Below are 21,538 nucleotides of genomic sequence, written 5' to 3'. Positions count from 1 at the left end.
GTCAGTGGTCGGCAAAGGTGGTCCCAGGCCGAGCGTTGCCTCGCCCGTGGACGATAAACCCTGCCCCATAACATCATTATCCCGGCCGGGCCGACACGTCGTCCGTCAAGGAGTACCCAGGACAACGAAGGCAAGGCGTGCAGGAGAAACGCCACAGGAGCAGCTAGATCACCGGAGGAGTCAGCCATAAAACAGCAGAATAAATCGAATATAATAAGAACCCTCCGCTTTTCCTTGTCGGGCAATCACACAAATCATAAATTTGATGGGACGAACGCACAAACTCTCTGAGCTAGCCGTTGCAATTCGTAGCTAGCAAAAAGAAAGAATCAGTTCGTTAAAACAATTTGACGATTTTTTGAAAAAGTTCGGAATTAAAAGGCAATTGACGGCTACTCACACGCCGCAGTAAAATGGTATTGCTGAGCGAGCAAATCGCACACTAATAGAAATGCCAAAAAAGTTTCCTAATTCACGCAAATTTACTGGAATTTCTGTGTGCTGAAGCTGTGCAAACCGCTTATTTGCGTAATAGATGTCCAACTAAAGTTCTCAATGGAGGGATTCCCTTTGAGTTATGGAAAGGGCATAGGCGTAGGCAACTTTGTTAAGCATCTTCGCACCTTTGGATCACGTGTTTTTACACTGGATAAACCGAAGAAGGGGAAGTTTCAGGCAAAAGGAAGTGAGTATGTGTTCGTTGGATGTTCACCTGATACAAAAGCGTATCGTCTCTACGATCCCGAAAAACGGTCAGTAATGGTACGCCGTGACTTATTTTATTTAAGTCAGCTGCACAGAACTCAATTGATTTTACGACAAACATTATTTGTCTCGAGCCTCCTGTAGAAATATTACAGCCGGAGCCAGTAAATCAAGAGGTGCAGCACACGAAGCACTGTGACTTAGACGAAGAAGGGGAAGAGCTTGTCAGCGCCAACGATGAAGAGCCATTAAAACAGGAAGACCAAGAATTGTACGGACAGGCGAACGCGGCAGGCCCCGAAAGCAGTACGATTTACTAAGTTACCTGGATAGTAGGGATGACATTGAAACACCGAAATCCGTTGCAGAAGCGTTGAGCAGTCAGTATGTTCGTAAGTGGCAAGATTCGATGCAAACGGAATTAAACGCTCTAAGAAAGAACGAGACATCGGTCTTGGTGGACCGACCTCCCAAGCAAAAGGCCATTGCATCAAAATGGGGTTTTCGTATAAAGCGAAACAAAGACGGCAAAATCGAACGATTCAAGTCTAGACTACTTGCCAATTGATGCGGTCAGCAGTTTGGAGTCAATTACTGGAAAACATTCTCTCTCCAAACATTCTCTATCGCCGCAGAGAACGAGCTTGTATGCATCAATTGGACATCTCTAATGCATACTTAAACAGTACTTTGGAAGAAACGGTTTATATGAAGCAACCGAAGCACTTTGTTGACAGAGCGGAAGTACTTGCTCTCTACGTAGACGACTTAATTATCATTTGTCCTACGGAGAGAGACATCAATAAAATCAAAAGGAAGATTGCTGACAAGTTCGAGACAGATGATAGCGGGCCCCTAAAATACTTTTTTTTTGAATGGAAGTTTAGCGAGTTGGTGACCTGTAACCTGTAAGAAGTGCATAGAATCCAAAAACGCACTGATGCTGGGTATATCGCCTTGTTAACTGCTACCAAAGAAGCCGTTTATCTTCGCAGACTGCTAAAAGAAGTTTGCTCTTTAGATCAAGATAAAATTGTCTTATTAGGTGACAATATTAGTGCGCAGCATATCGCTAAAAACCCTGTACATCACAAGCGCATTAAACACATAGATATTAAGTATCTCTTCTTAAGAGAGAAAGTGGAAAGTAAAGAAATAGAATTAAAATATGTATCAACTAATGAAAATGTTACTGATATCTTAACAAAAGGATTAGGAAAGCAATAGCATTATGAATCAATTAAAATGCTTGGATTAATTTAAATTAAATGTATGTAGTTTAAGAGAAAAAGTTTAATATCGGATATCTTCTGTTTGTAAACTTCATACCAACGAACTGGCAACATTGTATTCTCATATGCTTCGCTTCATATTCTTATGTATGTACTCTTACGGAGTTCAGTTCATCATTAAACGTTCACAGTTCAACATTGCTAAGGTGTATTATTCTCTAAATAAACCAACACGTGGCTGGTAATAAAAATATGAAAAATTATTAAAACATTTTGCAAAAGTGTGGGCGTGGCAGTTTTGAGCAGTTTGTGGGCTTAAGAGTGGACTCAGCAGAAAGTTTGTTGGCAGATCGATAGAAGTTTACAAGACAAGCTTCTAAGCGAACGGTCGTGTTTTTTTTCTGCGCTCCGATTTTACTGTTGTGTTTGTACAACCAGCAGAGATTTTTCAATAATTTCTATTATAATTTTATTTTGTAAACATAATTATCAAAACTCCATTCGCTTCGCGAGTGAATCTCATTTGATTTGTGAACTAGCTTAAACAAACTAACTAAATCCTTTGTTTTTCCGTCTTCGTGTTTTGCTTACTTTCTCTTTGTGCGTTGTCCGCAGTGCTGTTTGGTGTTGTTTTTGTATGCACATAAACTACACTATGCACCCGCTCTCTCGCTCACCCACACAAAATCTAAAGTTATAAGCGCACAGACTGTTCTTTTACGGAACTTTTAACAGCTCGCTTGCAAGTTTTGATTTTGTGTTATTGTACAGTGGTCCGAATTAAAAAAAAATATGGATACAAATGTTGTCTGCTTTCTAAAAATTGCCGCCTTGTTACAAAACCTAAGCAGCCAAAAATGACTTCGCCAAATCGTCACAAGGTGCTCGACATACATACGCCGCTAATGTGAGGCCATACTAGGCCACGCATCGAACTGTGCACTTGCTATAACTGTGGTGGGCAGCATCCTGCAAATTATCAAGGCTGCACAAAACAACTAGCGTTCATGGAGCGATCTAGACCCAGAAGTGGAGTGGCTGGAAGAACGGGGGTAAATGAGCGACCAACTACACAGGGCTTATCTGGGCTCACCCTCTTCTCGAGATTTTGCTAAAGGGATCGTTCGACATAATCAACCAACCACTGAGCCTGGTGCACCAATAAAATAATCAACAGCAACAGTCCAAGAACAGAAGCCTCAGTCGTCAAAGGACCCGCAGCCGGCTAAGGTCGTCTAGGGATACACATAAGCAATCGAAGGATGCTAGCAGCAGCAATGAAGACATTCTGTAGACTCTAAATGAAAATATTAATTCTTTGCTCAAGAGAAGCAGATGGGATTAATGATGTTGATGATGAAACAACAGACACAGCAGCAGGGGCTGATCATCAATCTTCAAGCAAGCAACGCCAACGCCAAAGGGGGCGCAGCGATGTTAGTCAAATCCAGCTTAGTCCACTTAACTCTTACACCAATAGCAACTGACCCCAGGTTAATAGATTTTGCTGTCAGCAGGGGCATACTGGACATGCATGCTGAGATACGGTCCGTTGGTGAGCTCAGCTCCGACCACCTACAGTTATAATCACACTAGATGCAACAGCTACAGCTTATCCCAAGATGGAGCGACTAATCGGTAGGCACACTGACCTGAAACGATTCCATGAGCATCTTGAGTCCGCTATGAACCTGAGTACGACGATAAACTCAAAAAGGGACCTAGAAGAAGCTGTTGACACTCTCACCCATAACATCAAGGCTGCAGCCAGACTGGCAACTCCTAGCACGGTGCAGAGGCCCACAGCAGCTAAAATCCCGATCAGAAATTCTGCTCCTTATAGCTGAGAGGCGTTTACACAAAAGATGGATGAGGTCTCACCACCCGCAAAGCGGATAGGAACAGATCAAAGTGTGTTTTACATTGCGCCCTGGTCGAACATAAATCAGCTTGGTTCGATGCCAGGCTTGCAATCACTGGTATCGAATGTGATGCAACGCACGCGCTATGGAATGCTCCGCGCGCTATCAAAAGGCGTTGTGCAAGGAAATCGGCATTGGCTGATAATAGTGGTGCAAGGGGCCGGACTGATTTAGAGCAAGCCAAAATGTATGCAGTTCTCCTCGCGGAGCGATTCCAGCCACATCGCCAGTCCCCAGGATGTTGACGCGACTTACGACCAGCTGTCCCAAGTGCTCCAAATGAACCTGCCGATGCAACCGATCACCCCCAGCGAGATTGCTGACGTCAACGCCAAACAAAACCCCAAAAAAGCTCCTGGGCATGATACTATCTGCAACTCCACCCTAAAGGCACTACCGAGATGTGCGATCCTCTACATTACGTTGTTATTCAACGCTTTGGTTGGCTGCAATACATCCCTCCACAGTGGAAGCTCGGTATTATCTCCATGATTCATAAACCTGGAATGCCTGAAAAGAACCCTGGGTCCTACCGGCCAATCAGTCTCCTCCCTTCGATCTCGAAGGTGTTTGAGAGACTGATTGCTGCCCGGATGGTCAGGATTATGGAAGCGAAGCGAAGTATCCTGCCCGAGCATCAGTTTGGTTTTCGTGCTGGACACTGTACGGTAGAACAACTACGCCGAGTGGTCGAGCAAATCCTATCGGCTTTCGAAAACAAGGAGAACTGCAACGCGCTCATCATGGATGTACGTGAGGCGTTCGATCGGGTGTGGCACTCCGTTATCCTGCTTAAAATTAAGAATACGCTGCCTGCACAATACTTCTGCCTCCTGAGGTCGTATCTCGAAAAGAGAAGATTTGCAGTACGACTCCACTAGGCTCTGTCAAATGAGCATAATGTGGCAGCCGGAGTAATTCGCGAAGTAAATTGTCACTCTCCAACATGGTGCTAATTATAGCGCCAATATGGAGGTATGGTTGTCAGATTTGGGGCTTGGCTTGTGACAGCCAAATTCGTCGCATTCAGGCTGCCCAAAACAAAATCGCCACGATGATTACCGGCTGCGAATGGTACGTAAGGAGCACAACCCTGCATAAAGACCTCAAGCTAGCCACTGTCTTCGATGCAATAAACATGCTCTCCGGCCGGTACAACGATAGGCTAGAGCGGCACAGAAATCGCCTAGCCAAGGCACTGTCCAGACCTCGCCCACCAAGAAGGCTCTACAGAAGACAGCCGAAGGACCTCATCATACGGTCCCCCTTGACGAGAGCCAGGAGATGATGATGATCTCAAATTTGTTATATTGTTAATTGTTATATTTGTATTATTGTTTAATTACAGCTAACTTTTTTTAGCCTGCGCGCCTGAATTATTAACGACCGAGGTGACAAAGGGGGTTTCAGCTACCTCGTATGCATTCATAAAGACTAAATAAAAAAAAACCATTAAGGACGCTGGTGCCAACCCAAAGTTGGCTTGAAATCACTGATCAGCGGTTTTGGCGTCGCTAAAGATAGTTTCTATCAAACTGATGATCTCCTTTACGCGCTATATTCGCAGATACTAAGTGTATGTTTTGTTTGCATGAAAGAGGCGTTGTTTTTCATTTCTATGCTGATGAAGGGTGTGGTTCTTCCACGGAACTTTAGCTTTGTGTGCGATCCTTTTTGTCTAAGGAATGCTACAGTTGGCGGCTGCACGTATGCATTTAGTCACCCGGGAAACTAGATACACGAATTCCCGTTTGAAAATATCCCAATTAGCTTTAGAAGTCTCGTACTTTGGTAGAGGAGGATTGTAATCTGGGCTTTAAATCATAGAGAGGCACATTGATATAGGGAAGTAGTCACCCCCATTAAGATTAATCTAATATCTAATGTAGCCCAGCTACAGTTGTGGGCTATTTGTGCGGATACTGTTGAGATGTAGAAATGACATGAGTTGAGTAGTTGAGTAGTAGCATGCTTCTTTCCGCGATGGCGTGTTCCATGATAATACCACGAGAATTTGAGTGGGGAGATCCCCAGAGCGGGCTGCATGAGTTGAAGTCCCCTACCATTATAATGGGGTCATGGATCTGGTTGAGGATATCAATAATTTCCCTAATAATGAAGGAATGTATGTGTTTACAATGGTAACTATACTACCAAGACAAAACTGTAAGGCGGAACAGAGAATGTTCGAGTTAATAATATTGTGGCTATGGGGGATGTGACGTTCTATGAGCACACTGGTGCCTTGCTTGGCCGTGTTTTGAGGCAGGTTGTAGAAGTAGCCAGTGTATGAAAAAGTTCTTAAAACTGTGATGTAAGTGATTTTCTTGAAGACATAGCACATCTGGCGAGGGGCCTTTGATAAAAAGAGTAAACTCGTTAATATGATTGCAAAATTTTAATGGACATTATAAGTATAAAGGGATTTGTTTTATAGATTGCAAGAGGTTATCAATGGTAAAGAATCCGACTATGAGTCAAGCTTATTCATTGAGGTATCCGAGTAGTCGGTTGTGTTACGTAGTGATGATTTGGGGTCGTAAAGGAAGTTGTTTGGTTCTAGGGTAGATTGTAGAAATTCTTTCTGATATGACAGCACGAGTTCTTTCGGTGATTGCTCTTTCGTATTAGGTAGATCGAGCTGGCAGAATTGCCGCGCGAAACACCGACCGAATCGGCGTGCACTTGAGAGGCTATCTGGTATCGCTGTTCATGTTTGTTTTTGAGTTTGTTGCTGCTGTAGCAGCATAAGAGGTTGGGGATTTAATAGGAGTTTTGGGTTGTTGTTTTTGTATTATGCGGGCTTCTCACATACTGGATTTCTCCGTAGTTCTTATTCCGAGGAGGTCCTTCTGGTTAAGAGGTATTGTGGACATTGAGAAGAGGAGGCCGGATGATCGCCGTTACAATTTTCGCAGAAAGTACGACTGCATGGCAACACATGCAATGTTTTGTTGTGTGCCCTAACAGTTGGCATGTTTTGCACATTATTGAGTTGGGAATGTATTACCTTACCTTGACGTGATGCCATGAAACGTCCAATTTTCTGGGTAAACTATAAAGATCGAAGGTGATCAGTATAACTCTTCTTTAGAAATTTCTCAGCGTCTTTTTTGGTTTTAACCAACAATAGTAACTTGCCTTCGCGAAGAGTCGAAATAGAGATTATCTCATTACTAACGGTCTTCAGAACACGGTGCACTGCAAAGCAAGAAAAATCAGTAATAGACTTTACTGAGTTTTTGGAGGCAATAATTAAGAATCTCGGGTTTTGTTGGTAGGTTTCGGGGAGTTCAGGGAACTCCTCCGGAAACCTAATGTATGGACGTTTGTTCTTGGTTTTGGGGCTGACGCTGAGGCTTGCATAGCGGTGTCCGCAAACTTGGGGGGCCCAGGGGTCATAGTAACGACTTCGTTCACTGAGGAGTATGCCACTGGTATGCGTACGCGATTAAGGAAAAGAGCTTGAAGAGAGATAGTCGGTGGCTGTTAGCATATTTAAATTTTTTGTGTAATATGCAATTTGTCATTGTGGTATTTGGCAGTTTTTCATTGGGGTATTTGGAGCTTAAATATATATATCTGTAGCCTACAAATTGTAGCTATAATTTCGGGTTCACAATGCCACTGCCATTTGTTTCCACACACCGTTTTATTAGTCGTTTTTATGCTTTTCTTGTATACTTGTGTATTTGTGGTTTCGGACTGAATTCCATTTTTTCCGCTCGAAATTAATATTTCGTATTATTATTTTGATTTTGTTTATTAATTTTTTCTAGCATTTGCACTGAAATCTCTAGGCCGGCTGCTTACTTGCATTATTCTTTTAAGTTTTATTCTTGAATAAAGTCGATGAGGAATTTATGGGTTGACTGAATCAGATCGAGTTTTATTTTCTCTAAATCTTTCAGCTTAGCCTAGTGTACAATTTGTGGCTGCTGCGAAACCCCTGCGTCGGCAAGTCCCGACGGAATCCCTGTCTGTGTGCTCAGATTCTGTGCGGAAGCCTTGTGCAAGACTCTACTGAAACTGTTTACCTTATCCCGGGAATCTTCACAGTTCCCTCATATATGGAAGGAGACCTTTGTGATTCCTCTTACAGAGGAATCTCTTAATGGTCGGCTATCCCTAAGCTTTTTGAAAATATTATCACTCCTCATTTGCAGCACCTTTGGAGTTCAATTATATCACCATGTCAACCACGGTTTTATAAAACGCAGATCTTCAACCAATAACCTTTTGCATCTAAAACCAATAAAAACATATCCTTTGAAATCATTACATACAATTCGTCTTTTCAAAGTGGCTGCAAAACCAATGTTATGGCCGTTACGCATCTTGTTATTCTAGTGTCTTTGACAGTACGCTGTTGCATGGTGTAAAAGGCGACTGTCTTTTAATAAATTAAATGTCTTTTAATAAATCGATTACGGCACGAGCTGAGTGACATGTTGCGCCGTCTTGTTGGAACTCCCACTCCTAAACATCACGCATTAATTCAGGAATGAAAAAGTTAGTAATCATGGTTCTAGAAACATGACGCATCGCAAGTTTACTTCCAAATGTTGCCGCCAATTCCAACGCTCCATCCAACAAACCATCTGAACGCCTACACTATTGAAAAATGTTTTGTTACTCTTTGATTTTCTTATTAGTATTGTTTCTGTCACTCTAACGGTCACAAACCGCTCAAAAGTATTATCATCTTTGAAAAAATTAAAATTTTATTTTTAATTTTTTTTCACACAATTTCTATCTATGTGCCAGATAAATTTGTAAATTTCACGTTCGTATTTTTACTATCTGCCTGACGGGTATCTGATAGTCGGAGAACTTTAGTTTATTTACTAAATTTATTTTTTTTTTAATTACAGGCAGTGTGTTCAAGACATGGATTGGCAATTGGAGCCAAAACCATTTTAGTAACAAAAACCGTAATGGCTATAACAGCACCATTATCTTATCCAGTTTCGCGTATTCTCGATAAATTGTTAGGCGAAGAAATTGGTAATGTTTACAATCGAGAACGTTTAAAAGAACTTGTTCGTGTGAGTAAAAATTTAGTTTTAGTTGTCGATATTTTTTAATTATTTATAATTATTTGAAATGTAGGTAACAAACGATGTAAATGATCTTGACAAAAATGAAGTAAACATAATATCCGGAGCTCTAGAATTGCGTAAGAAAACTGTTGCGGACGTTATGACGCATATAAATGATGCCTTTATGCTTTCATTGGATGCCCTACTTGATTTTGAAACTGTGTCAGAAATTATGAATTCTGGTTATTCTCGTATTCCAGTATACGATGGTGATAGAAAAAATATTGTGACTTTACTTTATATTAAAGATTTGGCTTTTGTTGATACTGATGATAACACGCCTTTGAAAACGCTTTGTGAATTTTACCAAAATCCTGTTCATTTCGTATTTGAAGATTATACCTTGGATATTATGTTTAATCAATTTAAAGAAGGAACAATTGGTCACATTGCTTTTGTGCACCGCGTGAATAATGAAGGAGATGGTGATCCTTTTTATGAAACGGTCGGGTTAGTTACTCTGGAAGATGTAATTGAGGAACTGATTCAAGCTGAAATTGTTGACGAAACCGATGTTTTTGTTGACAACCGCACAAAAACGAGAAGAAACAGATACAAAAAAGCTGATTTTTCAGCATTCGCTGAACGTCGTGAAGTGCAAACTGTTCGGATATCCCCTCAATTAACACTGGCTACTTTCCAGTACCTTAGCACTGGTAATGCATATTTTAAATTTATCCTATAATAATTTCACTTAACAACGAATCTTTTAGCTGTCGATGCATTTAAAAAAGATGTTATTTCTGAACTCATTTTACGGAGGTTACTTAATCAAGATGTGTTTCACAACATCAAAACAAAAGGAAAGAGTAAAGATGATCCAAGTCTTTATATTTTCACTCAAGGAAAAGCTGTCGACTTTTTTGTACTTATATTGGAGGGTCGTGTGGAAGTCACAATTGGTAAGGAAGCGCTTATGTTTGAAAGCGGGCCCTTTACTTATTTTGGAACCCAGGCGCTGGTCCCCAATGTAGTTGTCGGTAAGAAAAACATTGTTACTTATAAAAATTGTATTTTTCCTTATATCCAAGTGTCTAATTTTACAATTTTCTGGGGATATCGATAGATATGAGAAAAATAAGAGAAAAACACAAGAGAGAATGCTGTAGTCGAGTTTCTCGACTATCTGATACCTGTTATTCAGCTAGTGTGAATGCGAACGCGAAATTTAAAGTTTTCAAATATATCGTTAGATCGGTTCGGCGGATGTAGGGCGTTAGAGTGAGCGTGGCAAAATTTTTTTTCTGAAATCGATAGAAATTTACAAACCTAATAAAATTATGAAAATACTTTTTAAGGGCGTTAAAGTGAGAGTGGGCTTTGCGAAAAGTTTTTTGGGAAATTTATAGAAATTTACAAGCCTAATAAAATTATGAAAATACTTTTTTAGGGCATTAGAGGGTGCGTGGCTAGTGGATCAACAATCTTGCGATGCGTCTTAGTCTCTAGAATCTGCATGCCTAATCTCAACCTTCTGAGATCTCGTTCAGACGGACATGGCCAGTTCGACTCGTCTACTGATCCGTATCATGTATACATCTATATATCTATATATCTATATATCTATATATCTATATATCTATATATCTATATATCTATTATTATATATCTATATATCTATATATCTATATATCTATATATCTATATATCTATATATCTATATATCTATATATCTATATATCTATATATCTATATATCTATATATCTATATATCTATATATCTATATATCTATATATCTATATATCTATATATCTATATATCTATATATCTATATATCTATATATCTATATATCTATATATCTATATATCTATATATCTATATATCTATATATCTATATATCTATATATCTATATATCTATATATCTATATATCTATATATCTATATATCTATATATCTATATATCTATATTTTATTTATATATCTATATATCTATATATCTTATATTTTATCTATATATCTATATATTATTTTTTTTTTTTTTTTTTTATATCTATATATCTATATATCTATATATCTATATATCTATATATCTATATATCTATATATCTATATATCTATATATCTATATATCTATATATCTATATATATCTATATATCTATATATCTATATATCTATATATCTATATATCTATATATCTATATATCTATATATCTATATATCTATATATCTATATATCTATATATCTATTTTTTTTTTTTTTTTTTTTTTTTTTTTTTTTATATATCTATATATCTATATATCTATATATCTATATATCTATATATCTATATATCTATATATCTATATATCTATATATCTATATATCTATATATCTATATATCTATATATCTATATATCTATATATCTATATATCTATTATTTATTCTATATATCTATATATCTATATATCTATATATCTATATATCTATATATCTATATATCTATATATCTATATATCTATATATCTATTATTTATATCTATATATCTATATATCTATATATCTATATTTTTTTTTTTTTTTTTTTTTTTTTTTTTTTTTTTTTTTTTTTTTTTTTTTTTTTTTTTTTTTTTTTTTTTTATATATCTATATATCTATATATCTATATATCTATATATCTATTATTTTTTATATATCTATATATCTATATATTATATTTTTTCTATATATCTATATATCTATATATCTATATATCTATATATCTATATATCTATATATCTATATATCTATATATCTATATATCTATATATCTATATATCTATATATCTATATATCTATATTTTTTTTTTTTTTTTTTTTTTTTTTTTTTATTATCTATATATTATATATCTATATATCTATATATTTATTTTATATATCTATATATCTATATATCTATATATCTATATATCTATATATCTATATATCTATATATCTATATATCTATATATCTATATATCTATATATCTATATATCTATATATCTATATATCTATATATCTATATATCTATATTTATCTATATATCCGGTCGTGCGACCGGATTTTTAGGAGTTTTAAGGCTCCTCACAGTATATAAGCATATGTACCACAGTATAACACAGACTACATATACTTACACACACAAACAACACACACACTTGCTACACGAGGTGAAAAGTTCCAAGTGGCGCTCTTGGAAAATCTCAAAAATTTCCGGGTCGCGGCGGCTTGATGGAGACAGGAGCGGCTGTCTCTAAGACACAGTGTTGTTCCGTGTACTCACCAGCAGAAGGCAGCATAGCTCCAAGTGTCCGCCGGCGCCGATCCTCAGAGTCATGGGGCAGGTCAGGGTGACAGAACTTAGCAACAAACTTTTTCTTCTGTCTCTTTGTTGTTTTATCTTGGTGTCGTGGCTGCCACCATGTAAACTTGCCGGCCACGCCAGCTGGGATAGCAGTGCTGGTAAACGGCTAGAGCTCCCCGGTCTCGCAGCGCTGGTCGGATGCATGAGTCCAACAGCACAGGTGGCGCTTTTTTTCTCGGTGGATACACTCACTGACAAGAGCTAAAAGCTACAGAAATCGCCAAATGATCGGTTCTCCGGTCGTAGCATACAAGGAGCAGACCAATAGCCAACCCCCCGCGTATGCGGCGCACTTTAAATCCGGGGCTCTGGCGACCGAGCTGCAGCGGTATATCTCCCACCGTCGCAACTTTTCCCCTGCTCACCCTACAACGGTGTGAGGAGCATCAACCTAGCAATAAAAAACTCATTCGTTAGATTGAAGGAGATCCATGAAGCTGCGCACAAGGCTGCCGGAGGCGGACAACTCGCATGTCGTACGCACAGCAAGAACCGAGCACCCCCAAACGCCCCTCCAGCTGCGAAGAACCGAGTAAGGGCAAGGATAGTCCCATACCAAAGGATCGGACGGAGCTGTCCGCGAAGAAAGTCCAGCGATCCGACCACCAGAAGGCAGCGTGACCACAGCGCTTACGTACGGCTCCGCCCCACGCCACTATAGCGGGAAGTAAGCCACAAACCAGACTGCAGCAACGACCGCCCGGACCGCGCAGGAAGAGACCGCCGAGGGAGAGGCCTGACGTTCTAGTTATCACCCCATCAGCTGCCTTCCCGTACAGCGAAGTGCTGTCGCTAGTCATAAGAGGCCAGGACGCCAAGCTCAGGAGAAAACGACACGAGGGTAAAGAAGACGGCCAAAGGTGAACTGCTACGTGCCTCTGCCCAAGACTTGACGCAGAAGCTCAAGGTGGACATGGGAGCGGTGCTAGGAGACCGCTCCAGCCTTCGCGCGGTAACACAATCAAAAGTTTTTTTGATTCGCGACCTTGACGTGCTTCCTACTGAAGACGAGCTGAGGAGGTCCCTGGAGTCCCAGGCAGAGATCCCATGAGTAGTGGTAGCAATCAAGAGCCTCCGAAAAACGCAGTATGGAGGGAAGACTGCTGTAATAGCAGTTCCAGCCAATCTGGCGGATCCACTGATCAAGCTGAGGGTAGGATGGTTCAAATGTCTGATCAAGGAACTGGAGCCACGCCAAAGATGCTTCAAATGTCTGGAGGAAGGCCACATAGCGCCCCACTGTAAAAGCACCGTAGACAGAAGCCAGTGCTGCTTCAGATGCGGGTTCCCGGGACACAAGGCCGCTGAGTGCCCCAACGAGGCTATGTGCTTTCTGTGCGCAAGCAGAGGAAGCCAAGCGACCAACCACCAAGCAGACACCGGGTAGTGCCCATTGGCGGGCAAAGGAGCACCAAAGGCACCACAATGAAGCGTTTGATTTACCTAAACCTGAATCGCAGTGCAGACGGTGCGTGAACGCAGAGTGGAGCTTGCGTTACTTACCGAGCCCTACCGGTCGGCGGCTAGCCCAGATTGGGCTTTCGACCGCACTAAGAAAGCAGCGATCTGGAGGTGCAGCAGCGAAGCCCAAAAATTAACCAATGTTTTTTCGGACATCGGGCTTGTTAGGGCAAAGGTGGGCATATGGTGGGTGTACAGCGTATACCTAGCTCCTAGCTCGACCTTAATCGCATTCAGTCGGGCATTGGATAGACTGGCAGCGGATGCCAGAGGCCGCACCAGGTTCTCATAGTTGGCGAATCCAATTCATGGTCAGAGAGCTGGGGCAGTTCAACCACAAACGCGAGAGGCAGGATGGTGCTTGAGGCATTCGCGACGTTAGACCTAACTCTACTAAACCAAGGAAACCGACACACATTCAGGCATGCCGGAGTGGGCTCTGTGGTGGACCTTGCCTTCACTAACGGCTCGTCGTTCAGGCTCGCGAGGTGGAGAATCAGCGAGGAATACACTGGCAGTGACCACTTGGCATACATTTGCGACTTGGGATGCCCTGCCTGGAGCCAGGAGGAAATACAAGACGGACACCCTGGACACGCAGTTATTCCGAAAGTAGATCTTTCCCACGGTGAGCAGGGAAGGAGCTGAGCTGACGGCAGTGGCGCTGATGAGGCAGCTGAAGGCCGTGTGCGACGCCTGCATGCAAACGAGCAAGATCCATAGCCGACAAAGGGCCCCTGTCTACTGGTGGAACCAGGAGATAGAGACTGGAGAGAGAATGCCTCTCCGCTGGACGTCGCTATCAACGCTCTACAGTTATTGCCGAGGAGCCGAGCCCGCAGGAAAACACTCAAGCTAGCCATACGGGAGAGCCAACGGAAATCCTTCCTCGACTTATGCGATGTTCCTGACAGCGACTCATGGAGAAGTGCCTACAAAGTTGTGGTCAATAAGGCATATTAATCAGCGTGCAGGTTTAGTCATCAGCGAAGAGATCCCGGAGTTAGCAAAGCTACTGAAGGATGGCAAGGCCCCGGGCCGGACGTCATTCCCAACAGGGCGCTTCGGATAGCTCTCTACCTCCAGCCAAACGCCTTCAACACAGCGAGGTGGGACCGGATCCTAGAAGCATTAATTGGCTTCGGGGTGCCAGCCTATTAGACCGTATTGTTCGCAGCTACTTCTCGGGACGGGTCCTACTCTGCGACTCGTCGGAAGGAGTTTTAAGGAACCAGGTCACCGGTAGAGTCCCGCAAGGTTCGGTTCTTGGCCCGCTTCTGTGGAACGCCATGTATGACGGGATACTTCGCCTACAGCTGGTTGGGAGGAGCTAGATCGTAGAGCATCCCGGCACGGCTGAGGAAACGTGTAACAAAAACATCATGCCTCAGCTCAATGGGGCTAGTGCTGGCGCCGGAGCAGACGAAGGCTGTCCTGATTAGCTACACGAAGGCAGTGGAGAGTCGAAGTTGGCAGTACCTCGGTGTACCTGGGGGTCATAATAGACAGGAGGCTTCGTTCCGTGAACACCTAGCCTTCACTAGCTCGAAAGCAGCAGTAGTAAATTGGGCGTTATTAACCATAATATTGAACACCCGAGGCCCAAAACAGGCAAGGAGACGGCTGCTGACGAGCGTCACCCGCGCGACTACGCTATTTGCCGTCCCGTTGTGGACAAACTCTAGACCTATTAGCGCAGGAAAACAAAGTGGTCCCCGCATGGCGGAATAACGTTCCATCTAACGCAGCTGATCAGCGGGTTGCCTTTGCAGCTATCTGAAACGCTTTGGACATGAGGAGGCGGATGATTGACCATGGTGCGGAAGTGGTCGGAGCGAAACCCCAGAGCACGTTCTCTTCTCGTGCGAAAAATATGCAAGCGAACGGAGATCTCTGGAAACGGAACTTGGCAGCAGCTGAATGCGGGTAATCTAGTCCCATTCATTCTGCAGGGGGGGTGGAATGGCAAGCGGTCAACAGCTTCGCCGCAGCGATAACTACAGAGCTCAGGAGAGCTGAGAGAGCCAGGAGGGTCCACGAGTGAGCAAATCTTGATCGTCCTTGCGAACCAATGCTTCACGGCCATACCGCGGGGGTTTCTGAGTTCTGGATTTGCCCTCCATATTATTACATTGTTATTCTCTTTAATTTTGTTTTTTAATGTCTAATAAAGGAATTAAAAAAAACATACATCACCACATAGCAACAGCCATACACCAAATTATAGAATGAATCATAAATTCAAGTATTTCATAAGAACCCCAATTTTGGTGACAATAAAAAATCCAGCTTGCCCTAATGTAAACATTAACATCCTCTGTTGAATTCGTTATTCCCACCAAAGGGTCAAAACTGCTAAGCAGACGAAAACAGCCGTAGCCGCATTCGCGACTTTCTAAAACCGCTTACGCAGCTCAAATTTTCGACTGATCAGTATCCATGCGCGATCCACTCAAGAGAGCGCCCAATTCATATAAATACAAAAGAGAGCCTCTTTACTATCAACATAAAGAAGTAAATAAGTCTCAGCCAAGGGTTTGCTAAGCGTTTGCTTTGCAACTTACAATCAGATTTAATACTTTCGTTCTACAAATAAGACGTGAATTGTCTCCGCTTTCACACTTGTAATTTTATTTCAATAAAGATTGTTTATTTTCTTAATAAATTACCGTAGATGCTTTATTATATGTATAAGTTAATAGATTTGTGTTTTATGGATGTCGTGGCTATGGCCTACGAATTATATTTAGATTATATTTGAGCTTGTAAGTTTATTGAATAATAATCAATGTCTGCGTGGCGACGACCGACGCGTTCGATGATCCAATTTGCTCTGCCCTTCTTTCTTAAGCCCAAGCCAAAAGCTCGACTCTTATCGTGAGAGCTTCAGGGCTTGCATTGGCCTCTCTTTGCTGCTGGTTGAATGTGTTTACTTAAATGTAAAATATATGCTAATAATGTTTTGCACAAGACAGTTTTGGGTTTTCACAGCGCGAAATGCACGAACAATTTAACTGCCGGCTGCACACTAATGTATGCGTTTGCATACATATTTATGTATGTTCTTGTGTTTGGTACCGAATGCGCGCAAGCGACAGCGATGCTTTTTGTTTAAACGATTTTAAACAATAACAAAACCGAAGTGCATATTCCGATAAAAACTGAGATCAAGTCGGGGGAAGACTAATATGCCATTATAATTAATAAGAACGCAAAAATAAGTAATATTAATATATGTGTGTGCTCTGTTTTATTCGGAGATGCAGACAGAGAGACTCGAAGAGCGCTGCATGTTCAGTGGTACACCTATGCGCGCATGCCTAGCCGCTGGTGATCTGCTTCAAACAACATGTTTTATCGGCATGTGGGCGTTGAAGTGGGCGTGGTAGGTGATTTTCAATTCGATAGAAATTTACAAGACTAATAAAATTTTGAAAAAATATCGAAAAATGGTTCAGGAATGTAGGAGTGGCAGTTTTAGGCGGTTGTAGGGCGTTAGAAAGGGCGTAGCAAAAAGTTTTTTTGGAAATCGATAGAAATTTACAAGACTAATAAAATTATGAAAAAAATTTTTAGGGCGTTAGAGTGGGCGTGGAATTTTTTTTTGACCAAATCGATAGAAATTTACAAGACTAATAAAAATATAAAATAATATCAAAATATTTTTCAAAAGTGTGGGCGTGGCAGTTTTGTGCGGTTTGTGGGCTTTTAAGTGGGCGTGGCATTATGGGTCAACATACTTTCGTGCCTCTATGTGTCTGGAAGCTGCATGCTTAATCTCATTCTAGATTTTATATTTCCTGAGATCGAGGCGTTCATACGGATAGACGGACATGGCCTGTTCGACTCGGCTATTGATCTTGAATAAGAATATATATGCTTTATATGGTCGATAATGCTTCCTTCTACCTGTTATATACATTTCAACGAATCCGGTATACCTTTTACTCTACGAGTAACGGGTATAATAATATTAAAAATATTCCGTAATATAGATATTTTTACGGGAAATCCGAAATTCATGTTTTGTCGTTTGTTTTTAAAAGTGTCACGTTCTAGGAAGAATTACAGGCTACAAATGGGCTGAATCAAAATACGACCTGCATTCATTTAGCCAATTCTGTTTTGCGCGAAAGTATCATTACTGACTGAGCGAATCAAATGACTTGAACTTTAAGGTCTGCCTGGCGCCCTTAAAAAATCTACAGTTTTTAAACAAATATTTGGTCAAGCTTATTAATGCTTAGTAAAATATAATTTATATAATTGCCCGTAAGCCGATTGCATGCTAAAGCATTCGTATTTTGTGTTAATAAACCCAACGCTCTCGTACTTTGATTAGCAAAGTAACGGGAAGAGTGGTGAAACTCGACTTTAGCGATGTCTTATTTTATTAATAACAAATTAGAGGCCAATTCTTATTAATCTTTAACTTCTTTTCAGACTCTCCCACACAAATGGGTTCTTTGCAGTCCTTAAATATGGACTCAAAAATACGACAATCCTTTGTACCTGATTACTCAGTTCGTGCTATATCGGATGTGATTTATATTACAATTAAAAGGGTTCTGTACCTTACTGCAAAAAAAGCTACATTGTTGGAAAAAAGTCGAAAATCTGGAACATTTTCCAGTGAAACATTTGATGACGAAGTGGAACGTCTATTACACTCTATAACAGAAAACGAAAAGCCTTCTTGTTTTACGTCAAATCAAAGTACTAGACGTCTATCTATACCTAACCGAAGTATAAATTCCTCGCCAACAAATATGAATAGGTCTCCCGATTTGGTATATAACAGTGTCGACGAAGCCATTCAAGACGACACAAAATTAAAAAAAATAAAGCTTGCGGACAATGTGTCAACAAGTATAAGTTTAGTTGCTCCTGAATTAGAGGACCTTCCTAGTGGAGAACAAGATACGACAGCTGCTTCCATGCCCCTTTTGCCAAAGCTAGATGATAAAAAGCAGGCAAAGTAAGCTCTAAACACAAAATGCAGGCTACATTTATATCCGTGCACTTAATAAAATAATAAAACATAATTTGATGTATAAATAAGCTATAACCAATTAATTACGTTCAACAAATATTTGCACACTTACCATTTATTATAATATACCATAGGTTTCCGCATATTAATTTTTTCCTTAACATCTTAAAACGTGTAGAAAAATGTACCTATAATGTTTGGAGACAATGCGTTAACATGCTATCGTTTAAAGGGAATTGATGGCTACGAATAGCTTTTCCAAAACTGCGTATGAATTTATATATATATATATATATACGTACTTATAAATATATATATATATATATATATATATATATATATATATACGTATATATAAATATATAATTTATTGCCTTATATTCATAAATACATGTACCTTTAATGTTGCCTCGTAAACAACGTACTTAAATTATTTCTTTTCTTTAGTTAATCTTCCTTAGAACAGGTTTTGGAAGGGCTAAACTCGATGTTAAAGAAATATGTTGCCTGTTTAACTATATTCATTACTAAACTTAAATGTGTTTGTGAACGCAGCCAATCTGGTGTATTTTGTTTTCATGTCGAGAATTAAATAAAAAAAATAAAAAAATACTCTTCAGTTGTATAATTTATTGATTAGTTGAACCATCGCGCAAAAAAAAAAAAAACGCGCGAAAAAATAATCATACATACGTAGGAACATACTATAATAACAAAACTCAGAGATAATAACGAGAACAAAACTTGTATTGCGTGATTATCTGTATTAGTCAGATTAAAAGAAAGGTTCAAGATATTAGAACATGTTACACTTCGATTCAAATTTTAACATTCCCAATTTGTATATGAAATAATCATCTTAATTATGTAATTAATACATTTGGCACTTTTTTTTTTTAATTTTATTAATTGGAATTAAATTGGCACTTCAAAATTAAAACTTGTAAATATTCTTTAAGTAATATTATACCCTTTAGAGTAAAAGGAAATAAAGGGAAAAAATAGGTCACAGATAGAGGAAACCGTATCCATATGCATGCATGTGCCCATATGCAAGAAGCAGTATAATTGACACAGCCCTATTATTAAATAGTTACCTTTACATCTTATAACATGTATCAAAAAAGTAGGCCCAAAACACAAAGTGCAGGACACATTTATATACGTGCCGTTATTAAAATAATAGAACATAATTTCATGTATAAAACACCTAAAACCAATTACTTACACTCAACAAATATTTGCGCACTTACCATTTTTTTATACCATACCATAGGTTTCTCCATATTAATTCTATCCCTAAAAATCTTTAACATGTTAACGTTAACATGCTATCGTTTAAAGGGATTTGGTGAGGATTTGCTGAGTTTACAAGCGGTCTGCAAAACGCCAGCCAGTCAGTCGAATTTTGACACCTGAGCTGAACTAATTATCAAATTAAAAGCCAGTACTTGATTATAGAAATAAAGCAAAGTGGGAATTTTAGCAAGTCGAAGTATTCATTTTTCATCAATACCTAGTACAGGTAGTTATTACACGGTAGTATCATCCAATGCATTGCAATGCCTTAACTGGCGCCCGAACAGGCCTACTACAGTGGGCTGATACTCATTTTTGTAAAATTTTGCATTTAACTACAGATGCTTCGAATTCTGGACTAGGCACGGTTCATTATCAAGTTGATCAAGGGAGAAAGCGTCCCATCGCCTATATTTTACGGTCATTAAGCGCTACGGAGGATTATGCCACCATCGAAAAATAAATAGTGAAACAATAGTGTGTCCGCCTTGCTGAAATTTAAAAGACCCGCAGTCATCAATGAAGTTAAAATCCCAGAAGTATTTGTATTTGCAGGTTTTTCTTTGCAAATCCTTGCTTACAGAATTTTACGTTATATAAAATACGATTAACGCAGACTCTTTCGGTGACGAAAAAATCTGCTATGCAAATAAAAAGGAATATCATGTCGTTTAATTCCTCGAGAGGTTCTACTTTCCGAGGATGACGTACACAATCCTCTTGCGAATATTGCAAACTCTTAAAATATTACAGACATCCAAACAAACCGGAGTTACAATTCATACCTGTCCTAACATATCCATGTAAAATACTTCACATTGATATTTTCACGATGGAGAAAAAGGTGTACTGAAGCTGTACAGGCAAATTCATCAATGTTTTTTTCTCCCCTCGGACAACGAAAGGGACTTGCGAACTCTAGATATAGCCAGCATATTCTTCGACAGATCTAGTAGGGTAAACTACCAGGAATTGGTTGGCTTAGGAATGCAAACGTTATAGGACGTTAGAGGGTTTATAGAACGCAGGCAGAATTAAACAAATAAGAATTTGAATTTATCTACAATCCAGGCGTGAAAGTTTACGAGGCCAGCAAGCAGATTAAACCTAAGGAGAAGATACAAAAATAAAACGAAATACAAAAAATAGGGGAGTAGGTTCTCCAGACATATCTGACTAAAATGCGACCTAGGAGGTGGCCTGAAAGAATAGCGACCAACAACTGAGAATCAACTCCAGACTTCTTATGAGAATAAACGAGACTGTCACAAGTGTGAATGTCATCGATGGAGATCCTAAACAATTCTCCCGCCTCTCGATTATGACGAATGGGACCTTACTATTTTATATACAAACGTTGCCCAAGCTAGAGGAGAAACCGTATCGGTTTATGCAGCAATATCCTACAATCCACGAAGGGAAACAGGTAATGCTGCAACACCACAAGTGAGACTTACGCAGTACTGGGCGGTTGCCTGATTACTGACAACGCAATGGTTTGGCAGGATAAGGAGTTGCT

At 39.9% G+C, this 21,538-nt stretch overlaps 1 protein-coding gene across 5 annotated transcripts in view; it reads left to right on the top strand.

The window, feature by feature from the left end:
* Window positions 1-19,332, top strand: part of LOC27209144 (unextended protein) — a 52,689-nt gene extending 33,357 nt beyond the window's left edge. For 3 of the 5 annotated variants that reach the window (XM_039292779.2, XM_039292778.2, XM_039292780.2), the window contains 4 exons: window positions 8,734-8,907; window positions 8,972-9,617; window positions 9,675-9,941; window positions 18,171-19,332. In XM_039292779.2, coding sequence (XP_039148713.1) covers window positions 8,734-8,907; window positions 8,972-9,617; window positions 9,675-9,941; window positions 18,171-18,709 — 1,626 coding nt within the window. In that variant the 3' untranslated portion in view covers window positions 18,710-19,332. Of the gene's footprint in view, window positions 1-8,733; window positions 8,910-8,971; window positions 9,618-9,674; window positions 9,942-18,170 lie in introns of those variants that run through there. The other 2 variants (XM_039292781.2, XM_044922704.1) reach the window with 2 other exon arrangements.
* Window positions 19,333-21,538: the final 2,206 nt, after the last annotated feature.

The sequence above is a fragment of the Drosophila simulans genome, chromosome 2R, assembly GCF_016746395.2.
Source record: "Drosophila simulans strain w501 chromosome 2R, Prin_Dsim_3.1, whole genome shotgun sequence".
Lineage (NCBI taxonomy): Eukaryota > Metazoa > Arthropoda > Insecta > Diptera > Drosophilidae > Drosophila > Drosophila simulans.
This window is presented reverse-complemented; position numbering and strand designations above follow the sequence as displayed.